We start from the raw sequence: 12,107 nt of genomic DNA, 5'->3' as shown, positions 1-12,107 counted from the left end.
GTAATCTGATTTAAATAAATTATATGGCTTTTTCATTATATAAATAAAGCTTTTCAAAATAACTTTTACTTTAACTTGAGTTAAAGTAATCTCAACGTAACTTTAACTAAGTTAGTTTTTTATTTATGTAACTTTTAACTTAATTAAATTAATTTTATAATCCATTAACTTTAATTTATTTAGTTAAAAAAAGATAGTAACTTACCCAATCCTGCAAATTTGATATATTCATTTTTCGGCTATTTTGACAATATTTTCTATAATCTTTTACCTTGTTAATATTCTTAAAATCCAATTATTATCGCTAATAATATTTTTTTTAAATACTTTTTAAACATTAAAAAATATTTTTTAACATTTTATATTTTATTAGTCATTTTACGTTTTATTTGCAAGTATTACTTAGTGTTTTGGACGATACCGAGACTAGTCTCGGTCTCGGTGTCGAGATCTAGACGAGACTCAAAGTTTGAATTCGAGACAAAGACGAGACTTTTTATGCTGAGAGTCTTGACGATATCGAGAGTCTCGTCGAGAATTTTTATATATGAGATATAACTTTATTAATCAGTCATTTTTTTAATAAGAATGGAAAATTTAATTACATGCGGATATATTTATTATTGTTTCATTAATCATTATTTAATTTATAAATCATTAAATAATGATTTAATAATGATTTAAATAATGATTTATAAATTAAATAATCCACCACCTCTTCTTATTACGTCAATGTCAGAAGTCGTTTAAAAAAAATCATTTTTCCGAATTACGAGTAACCAACGCGAAAAACACAGAACGGGTGACAGAGGGAACATTAACGAGGCTTTAAATAGATTATTAGTTTATTTATTGAAGTAGATTCTACTTAGTAGAATGTGTACTGTGTGTGTATGTGTGTGTGTGTGTGCGTGTGCGTGTGTGTGTATACCATTAGAAGAAAATTTTTCAAGCCAACAACATAGAGCTTAAAAAAAACCAACATTAAATCTTTAAAAATTAAAACCTTTAATTTAAAAACTTTACTGATGAGGCTGTCACTACATATTTCAATTTTATCTTTAAGACTACAATTCAACCAAGAATTTATACATAAAATAATGCGTACCTATGTTTCATGTAATCTATTTCTTGTGTTTTCTAATGACACCTTGGAAAATAAACTTTCCGCTGGAACAGAAGTGGCGGTATATACCAAAAATATCCTTAGCCATTATTGATAGAGTAGGATACATTGCTTCACTTTGTTTCACCAAATTAATACTAAAGATTCCTTTGATGCTCTTGGTGCATTTACATATGTTTCAAATTCTTGAAGTGGCGTTTGTATTATTCATTCCATGTACAGAGAGTCAATATGTATATTATCTTCACTGTTTCAATTGTGTTCTATATAATTATTACCATCATTTGTTCTTCATTGTAATAATTTTTATAAAATTCTAAAAACTGTTTTATAGACTCTTGCTTTCATTCTTTGCCCACGAAGTCAAATCAAAGTTTCAATTTTATAGCGTGGATCTAAATCAATGCGACACAGTAGATCCAATTCGTCTATTATGTGAATATGCTTAAGCATTTTGTTACATCCTGCTTGAAATGCAGTTAGTCGATCTTTCTGTCTTAATTCAAAAATTTTTTTCTTGATAGAATCTAAAAGCATATTAAATTCTACAATTATTACCATCGGTAATGTTACATATTATCACCTAACAAAGTCGACAAAGTTTTAAATACTTTAAAGTACTTATAAAATTTTTCAAGAAGTTACCATTATCTTGATTAAGTTTTAAATGAGAAAAAATGATGTTATTCTCGCAAAGCGTATTTAGGGGACTTTTTAAATGCAGTCCGGTTTTTATCACGTCATATGTACTGTTCAAACGTGTCGAAACGTCAATATTAGGCGATACATATTTAACATTTGTAGTTCGCAGCAACTACGTAATTTAATTTGGCCATTGTTGACGAACATATTTTTTTAAACATTTTCGCAATTTTGTTATGCATTGTTCGTCATTCATATCATTTTCTATTTCTTCATCTTCGGCATCTTCGTTATCGTACGTCATATCTTGCAGCTTTATTCAATTTCAAGTACTCTTGAATAACCTAAATTTAATATATGAGCAAAGCAACGAAAATGTGCTGTTTTGCATCAAAGCGAATATTATTTTCTTCCATAAGAATTTGTAATTCTTTCATAAACCTGGTATTTGCAGATGCGTTATCTACTGTTATTCCTCCACACCTATTTTCAATGTGAAAAAGATTTTAACAATTTATAAAAACTGTAGCAATATCTTCTTGCATGATTTTTGTTAGAAGGAATAAAATCTAAAGCTAAGGACTGTAGTTCCCAATTACTGTCTACAAAATGGACTGTAATTCCATAGAATGATATATTTGCCAAGGAATCCATCCGTCGATAGTAAAAGAAATTTTTGATTTATTTTCCATTAAAATTTTTTTTCAAGTATTGTAGTTTTGCAAACTTTTGCATTACTTTTGTTCTTATTGAATCCCGTCTTGGTATTATAATTTTATCGTTAAGGTTTTTGAAAAAAGTCGTGTAGCGTTATCTTCGAAAAAATTAAAAGGCAAATAAATTAATTTTTCAGATAAGTAGTTTAATTGCAATAATTGATTATGGTTGGCCCCGTTAGCTTACTGAAATATGGGTTAACGACTTGGACGGGGTGGCTGCAGGAGGGGGGACGAGGGTCGTGTGTGTGTGTGTGTGTGCGCGCGCGCGCGCGCGCGTGTGTGTGTGTGTGTGTGCGTGTGTGTGCGCATGTGCGAAGCATTCTCTGCACCACACAGCTTTGCGACGTGGCCATTTTAAATGTGGCTGTTCCGAACGTGGCCGTTCCAAACTTGGCCGTTTCGAACGTGGTCATTTCGGACGCTCCCTTACATTTTAAAATGTAATTCTTTATCACTGGGGAGCACTTTAGGCTCACAGTAAAAATAGTGAATAATTTAAGTTTAATCGCATAAACCAAAAAGGTTAGAAAAAATGCTTTTTATGATTATTGAGACCGAGAGTCTTGATTCGAGACCGAAATCGGGATGAAACCAAAAATTTCGAGACTGAGATGAGACTCGAGCTAATATCGCGCTCGTTTCGGCGAGACCGAATCACTAGTATTACTTGTAAATTACTTATGCATCGTATTTTCTACACATGAGAATATATCAGTATATACTTCTAGTATATACTACTTAGTATATATTTAGTAGATAAAAGTATAAGGGTTTTTTGTAATTTTTGCAATTGTATTTTTATATTTAAGCTTCTGAATATATTCCTTCGTCTACAGCGAGTCATCAATTTACTCAGATACAGAAAATGATAATACAAAGAATAATAGGAAAAATGTCTCTGTAAATAAAACTAATACGTCTAGTGGTTTAGACATATCTAATCTACATTTGTCAGGAACAAAAATGTGTGATGATGCTGAAATGTATGTCACAGAATCGTCAGGAAAACAAACACATTCCAAAAAAAATTGTTGTTATTACTGCAAAAAGCTACAAAGTAAGATAGCACGTCACTTAGAAACTGTGCATTCTAAATGAAAAAGAAGTTAAGAAATTTAGTGTATTACCTAAAGGAAACTACGAAAGAAAGAAAATAATAGAAACTCTTCGACGAAATGGCAATTTTCAGTTTAATACTAAAAAAGAGATAAACAATGGAGAACTTATCGTATGTAGGCGACCAAACAAAGAATGGCATAGAACGGCTACTGATTTTTTACCTTGTGGTAAGTGCAAAGGATTTTTTTCAAACATCTCTTCGACATCATTTTCGTCGTTGCACTGGACGTAATAGCAAACATAATAAATCAATAACTGTATTGGGTCGTACTATTGTTGGAAGAACTCACGAACTAGCTAATAAAATTCTTAGAACAATTGTCTTTCCCGTATTACGAGACGACGATGTGACTCGTGTAATAAGGTACGATCGGTTAATAATTCTATATGGAAATAAACTTTGTTTGAAATATAGATTGCAACACACAACACGACATGATAAGATCTCGATTACGGTTATTAGGACGTTATCTCATAGCACTAAAAACAAAAGATAAAATATAACTGATTTTGCCTCATTATATGATCCGAAATTTTATGATGTCGCAATTGCTGCTGTTAATTCTGTTGCGGGTTTTGATGAATATAAAAATGTTTACAAAGTACCATCTGTAGCATTTAATCTTGGGACGTATATAAAACATGTCGGAGAAATTCTTATTAATGAATGTATAAAAAATCATGATCCTATGAAAATGGAACTGGCCGAAAATTTCTTAAAACTATTGAAACAAGACTATGGAACAAGTGTTAATAGAACAGTATTAGAAACACAGATGCAACAAAAACGACAAAAGAAGATTATACTTCCATCGACAGAGGATATTAGAAAACTGGATAATTATTTAACAGAAAAACGACAAGAAGCTTATAACAATTTGACGAAAGAATATTCATATAAAGAGTGGCTTTCTTGCTGGAAACAACTCTCATATCGGTGCAATTGTTTAATCGTCGACGAGCTGGAGAGACTGAAAGAATACAAATATCAGAATTTCAAAATTATCACAGTATTGATGAAGAAACGAATAAAGATATGTATAAATCATTATCAATGGAAGCACGAAGATTAGCAAAGAAATATGTCCGTTTTGTAATACGTGGTAAACTTGGTCGTACTGTTTCTGTTTTAATTCATTCCGAACTACTAAAATGCATTAATCTTATATTGGATTACCGTTCACATGCAAAAGTACCTCGGTTGAAAATCCATATCTCTTTGGAATACACAAGTTACGATAAGAAGAGATATAAATATTTAAGGGCTTGCAATTTAATGCGGTCTTTTTCAGTAGCATGCGGAGCAACCATGTCACATACATTACGTGGAACACAATTGAGAAAACACATAGCAACTAAATGTATTTCTCTAAATTTATTAGAGTATCAGGTGAATGATTTATCAAATCATTTGGGACATTCAGATAAAATACACAAAGAGCATTACAGATTACCTATTGCTAGTCGAGACATTTTACAAGTATCAAAACTTTTGGAATATGCGCAAGGTGAAGAAAAAAATAACAATGAGGACGAAAGTACTGATGACGATGGTATGTATATAAACGCACGCACGCGCGCGCGCGCGCGCGCGCGCGCGCACACACACACACCACACACACACCCACACACACACACACACACACACGTTGGTTCGAAAACGTCACCGAGTCACGTGCTCTTGGGTATTATTCTATTTTTGTTGTTCGTTCAATGTGAAACGAAGATAGAATTATATCCGAAAGCACTCGAGTCCGAACACAGCTATATAAACAAATATAATGTACAGTAATACAATTGAAAATAATTTATTATTAATTTTTACATATTAAATTATCAAATGTATATCAAATTTATTGCACAATATATTTATATAATTTAACATTGAAAAATACGACAAACTATTTTTCTAATTTTATTATTATTACTGTTCTTTTTTCTAACTTTAGTAATTTTTTAAGAATGCTAAATATTACAATTTTTATATAGACTTGGAAATAATGAAAAATATTTAGAAATTTACATCGTTAAATTTAATATATAAGATGATTTATAATTAATCTATAAAAACATTAAGGATAAACTTATCATTTAAAGAGACAAAAATTCACTTTAAATTAAAAATGTGTTTTATTTATTTGCATGTTAAAATATTAATATTATTAATATTGAGCTTTATTTGATCGTATTTCAGAAATTATTAATGCTTTAAATTCTTTTTATAAAAATATTGTCTTAAATTAAATTAAAAAATTATTATTAACGTTTTCTGCAATAATATAAATTAGTTTAATAAATTATTGTTATGTAATTTATATTAGTATTCCTTGTTTTGCTATTTAATACTGTTTTGTTTTACTATATAAATCACAGGATTATATCTATATATTCTAGATGAATCTGATGTATTGCTCAAAAGAGATTCATGTAATGATGAAAACCGATCATTCTCTTCTGGTAAGTATAAAAGTATAAAGTAAATCAAAAATAAATAAATTAAAAAACACTATATAAATTTTATTTATGAGATTGCATGTTTCCTACCTTATATATTGAATTTGTTGATATATTCAATGTTAATTTCTTAATGTCAGCTCTAAATAAACGAACAAACAATTTTTTATAAGAAAAAGGATGTATTCTTTTATCTGAAACACTCAGTTATTTCAATTGATTAGATATGTTCAGATAAATGGAATTATATTGTAATTTGAAATACATATTGTGATCTTTTAAATAATTACATGTATAAATTATATCATTATCTTTTATTATTTGCACGATTTTTAAAAATATACATAAACAATACAACGTTTGAATTATGTTTGAGATAACAAAATATATTTTCAAATATTCATCGAATATAATTCAAATCATTATACCAACGCATACGTTACAACATAGAGTATAACAATTTTTTAACGATTTTCGAAGATATTTTTTATTTTTCCCTCTTATCGTTGGCGTTTTAATAACTGGGCTGCGTTTAGAAACATCATCCGGGTGTTCTAGCTATCATTTTACCCTTGTTTGTCATCGAATGTTAAACAGAAATAATATGATAGCTAGCACACCCGGGTGATGTTTCTGAACGCAACCCTGAACTGCTATAACTAAGACGCTTATGTGCTTGGGTAAAAAATGTTATACTTAAAGTTTATTGCAATTGTATTTTTTTGAGTGTTGTCCTCATTAAAATGTTTATCTTTAAATAATTTCCATTTTATTAATAATTATAATTAAACTGTTATTAATTGTGCACATCTTCTGCAGTAATCTTAATCTTGTAGTAATTATTTAGGACGTAATATTCTCCATTATGTTTTTATAATAATTAATATAAATTTTCTACGTATAATTCTATGCATTATTTTTGCATTATTATTATACAAAATGTTTTACTATACAATAAATATGTGAGAAATAAATAGTATTTTTTGAAGTTGTTTAAAGCCTTTGGCACACAATACAATTTGCCATGCTAGGTCGCATATGAGATATCTTACTACGTATCCTTTTGGCTTACGATTGCTGATAATCATCTGAATCAATTAGGACACAAGACATCTCATATGCGACCTAGCATGGAAAATCGTATCCTGTGCTGAATGCTTAAGACACAAAGATTTTAATGAGAGTCAGCATTCCCAAATTTTGGGAAAATTAGAGTGTATTACACGTTAGCTGTATTCTTAAGAAGACAGCGTTTCATTACTTTTGCAATGAACAATTTAGTTGTTAAGATGTCAGAAAGACAAATCGTTTATTTTCAGCTGCAAATTGACTGCAATGAAATCTTTGGTAATAGCAATACGTTGATTTGTTCTAGATGAATATCAGATGAACATACCATTATCCAGTAAAAATCAAAATTTATTTAAGGATTGTGAAGATAATCTAAAAGAAAAACACTGCAGTAAGTAAAAAAAAAGTATAATACAAGATTATTAAATTACCAAAACTATAAGGATTACTATTAGTATCATATAATTTAAAACAGTGCTCAGCATTAAGTGCCTGCAATGTAAGCAACATTTCAGCCTGATTTTTGAGGCTATGCATACTATTCTTGTTCGAAATTCTATGATTTATCAAACTGCCGACATTGTGCTCATAAATATCTTAATATTAATAATACGCTGGAATCATACTTTTTGCTAAACGTTATCAAAAACAACTCTTTATACATAATTTTTACTTTTTAAGTAATTAAATAATTTTCTTTTAATGTGTGATTAATGACGGTTTGACGAAAGATATGATCTCAGTATATTTTTGATATGGATGGAACACTATCGACATACAGTATTACACGGTCGGTGACACGACCGTCTAGTTTTAAGTAACGGGAGAGACAGACCTCATCTATTAAAAATCGGAATGTGTATCTAATGCTTGAATACTGGTTTTAGAAGAAGACTTGAGAATGAGAAATGTAAATGCTGTTATATATAGAATATAAGAACAAATTAATAGTTTTAAAGTTATTTAAATATACTTTTTGTACTATGTTTAGAGAGTGTAGGCAGACATTCAACAAAGGATAAACCTATAAAATAAAACGCCGTTCGAGTGAGTATTGTACAAAAATTATTTTTAAAAATCTAAAGATTTAAATAAATTTAAAATTTTAATTAATTTTATGTAATCAGTATATCACTAGTATAAAAAGCTATAATAAACTATAAATTATAATTGTAATACTAAAAACAGTATTAATTATATGTAAATTATGGTAATTGCAACTACTGTTTGCGAGCGTAATTAAACATTATATATTATATATTATTATTTCTACACTCACAGAAAAAAGTAGTTATTGCAAACTATGAAAGTGACAGCTATACAAGTTTCAGTATAAAGAAATAATGTAATATAATTGACATTATTTTTTTTTAGTTATTTAATTTTAATTGATACTATTTTTTAATTATTACAACTAAAACTTTAGTTTACATAGTTCGACTATATGTACTATGTTCATTCTACTATATGTACATCAGTGCTAATATTCACTTGTAATTTTTAGTCAGATTTCACAGTTCACGTCTACTATCCTTCTCTTAGCTCGTTTATTAGCAACGAGTCGCCGGACGCATGATATTAACGAGAGCGATATTGAATCTTGGGAATGTGAGCATCCAAAAATGTAATGATGTGAATAATAATACAGTCGATTAGGATAAAAGAACTCTATTACATAATCATATATTAAAATTTATATTAAATAATGATATAATTAATGATATAAATATGATATATATTAAAATTTAACAATAGTATAATTAATGGTACAATTATGTAGTAGAGGTTTGTTTTTTTGTCATCAACTACATTATTTCAACTATAAAAACTATAAAAGAGCCTATAATGAAAGAGCCACAAACTGTCTGTTAGACAGGAGATATTTTTAATCATAAACATGGCGTTTGTTCAATGTAAAACAAGGATAGAATGATACCCGAGAGTTTTAATCGTAAATAATGACGTTATGCCATGTAACCAATCAGAAGCGCAGAATCAATTTGCGGCTCTTTTATTTTAGGCTCTTTAATAAAAACTACTCATTTATCAAGTGTACATTTTATAAATCATAATAAGTTTGCAATAGTGGGTAAAAAGCTTTTAGTAAAATAATATAAGAATTTTTTAATTATACCAGAAAATATGCATGTCATTAAGTTAAAAAATAGAAAAAACATTTTCAATTTTTAATAAAACAATATATTAAAAATAGGTTAATTATGTGAAATTTTTTAATAAGGTTTTTTTTTGTGATGTTGAGGAATATTGTTCATATCCTTACATTTATGATACACACGTTCCTGAAATTAAATATATCGCTCCGTAGACGTATGTCTGGCGATGTCTCTTACTAATAGCGTTTTCGACCGGTCCGGTTTAATCGCTCCGGGAGCGATTAATGACGTCATAAGGCCAATCGCAGCCATTCTTCTGAAGAAGGGAATAACTATGATTGGCCAGTTCTAGAGGAAAAGAACCCAAGTACGGGTCAAAAACGCCATACAAATGAATAATAAGAGGGAGATAATGAGCGAATCGTGAAATCTGGTCAAAAGTTACAAATAAACACCAACATTCATGTATATTAATTTCACAAAAACTTAATTATCCCTTTGTAATTATCCCTTTTATAGCTGCCGTTATGTCTTTTTCTAAATACAACATTAAAGCGGTGATAAAATAACTGTAAAAAGGTTTAATTATTTTTCAATTTTATTTTGTAGCATCTCCCTATGGTCCTACAAAACGAATTCGTTGGAATGAAGAGGAAAAAAATGCTGTTACATCTGCATTTGGAACATATATTGACTCTACGAAATTGCCTTCTTTGCAAGAGATTAACAAGGTTATAGAAAACTCTCCATGTTTAAAAAGTCGTACAGCACCGCAAATAAAAACATGGCTGCATAATCAACGAAAATCTCGAATGCAAAATAAATAAGTTTAGTTGAGATGTTTATCTAATGAGATTAATAATTATCCGTATACTTTTATTATTTTTATAAATAGTACCTGTTACAACGCAATTTAATGCAAATTTAATGTTTATTTTTATCGCAAATTAGTCTTGCGATTTTTGGTTTATAAGTACCTAATATAACTTTTAAAGCATGTCATTAATATGTCAAATAATTTTGTCTTCACAAAGATATCTTTTATATTGTGATGTAATTTATACAGGCTTTTATTTTCTTTTGTAATGATTATAATTTAAAAAAAAATATATATTTTTCAAGTACTTATTTCGTATAATATTTAAAAACAAACTAATGTTATTAACGATAAAAATGTTTTTATAAAAGATATCTCGTGATTTAATTCAGAGATTTAGGATGTATTTCACACGTGCGTATGATGCATGATGCATCACGTGTATAATGTATGAAATGGGACGCATCTCTACATTTATGATTGTAAATGGTACGGTTATTCTTACAGTTTTTCATACATAATTCTTATAACTTTAAAAACAGGCAGTTATTAACGATATGTCAAATATTTTTGTTTTTATGAAAAATATGCTACATTGTGATGTAATTTGGAAACTTATAATTATATTTATTTTATAAGCGATAAAAGAGACTGTTTTATAACGAGACTGTTTATAATTTTGAAATAAAGATTTCAAAATTTCTAATTATGTTAAGGAAATATAAAGAAAAAACTGCCAAAAAAATTATTTTTTATTAAATAAGATAACTACATTAATAGCGCTAAAATTTTGTAATATATTGTGCGTGTGATTGGTGCAGATATTTTAACTTTGCAGGATTTTAAAGTTTTTGTCTTTTGCACTTAAAAAAAAAAACGATTTCTACTCTAATAATGATCTTTTATAATGCAAAATATATTTTTAATATTAATGTTTATGATTATAAGTATTCTTTTGCCTAAAAAAAGAAACATGTAAAAATAAAAACCATTTTTAATGAGTAAAGTAATAAAGTTTTAAACTTATAGCAATGAAGTTATAATTGTTGTTTAGAAGAAATATTTATAATATCAATTTCTGTAACAGTATCGTAAAAGCACATTATGTAACATTAAACTCCATTTAGATGTATCATTTTCCATTAAGTGTAACATAGGTTACGCTAAAATTCTACGTGAGACACATTGAATAAGTAATTGGTATTAAAATAGAGGATTCCTAAAAACTTGATAACTTCTGTAGCCAAGCGATCAATTAGCGTATCACATAATTTGAAATTAAAATTACAAAAGTCGATATGTTCATTAGATGTTGATCAATATGTTTTAAATAATGTTTGTTCACTTTTTAAATTTTCATCAAGTTGTGTGATATAAAATTGATCTCTTTATCCATAAAAAATTGAACGATAAATATAATATTAATCCTAAAAGTCATATTTTGTAAGGTTAAAAAATCTGTCATTTTTATCACATTTCTAGGAACCTAACCTAACCTAACCCGTTTCTATCCTAATACCAATTACTCATCCAATATGAGTGCGTTCAGGGAGACGCTATTAGCGCTATCAGCATTAATTTATCCTTGTTCTACCTTTAATGAGTAATAAAGATAGACTGATACTGGTAGCGCTAATAGCGTCTCTCTGAACGCACCCTATGTGTCCCTTTTAGAATTTTAGCGTTAACAATATATGACACTTAACAGAAAATAGTGTCACATCTGAACGGAATTTGATAACACATAATGTGTTATTATGACACTATTACAGAACTTGACATAAAAATGTTTCTTCTTAAAAAGAGATAATTAAACTATTACTATATGTTGAAAACTTATTTATTATTTATTTATTACTTATTAAGTATTTATTTCTTCATAATATCACTATTAAATATAATATCGCTGTTAAATAGTATTTATTTCTTCATTTAGTTCACTTATGTAATAATAATAATGGCATTATATGATTATAACATTCATAAGCAATTAATTTAATTAAAAGTAAACTTACGTACACTGACGAAATAGCTTCTTTATATTA

General features: G+C 28.3%; 1 protein-coding gene across 1 annotated transcript; it reads left to right on the top strand.

Moving 5' to 3' along the window:
• The first annotated feature begins 4,841 nt into the window (after nucleotides 1-4,841).
• On the top strand, nucleotides 4,842-10,090 carry LOC118648250. Its single transcript, XM_036294562.1, has 5 exons — nucleotides 4,842-5,159; nucleotides 6,001-6,063; nucleotides 7,436-7,522; nucleotides 8,123-8,178; nucleotides 9,855-10,090. The coding sequence occupies exons 1-4, from the start codon at nucleotides 4,883-4,885 to the stop codon at nucleotides 8,164-8,166; spliced, it is 471 nt and encodes a 156-aa protein (XP_036150455.1). The 5' UTR covers nucleotides 4,842-4,882; the 3' UTR covers nucleotides 8,167-8,178; nucleotides 9,855-10,090.
• The last annotated feature ends 2,017 nt before the right edge of the window (nucleotides 10,091-12,107 follow it).

This window comes from Monomorium pharaonis, unplaced genomic scaffold, assembly GCF_013373865.1.
Source record: "Monomorium pharaonis isolate MP-MQ-018 unplaced genomic scaffold, ASM1337386v2 scaffold_32, whole genome shotgun sequence".
NCBI classification, from domain to species: Eukaryota; Metazoa; Arthropoda; class Insecta; order Hymenoptera; family Formicidae; genus Monomorium; species Monomorium pharaonis.
This window is presented reverse-complemented; position numbering and strand designations above follow the sequence as displayed.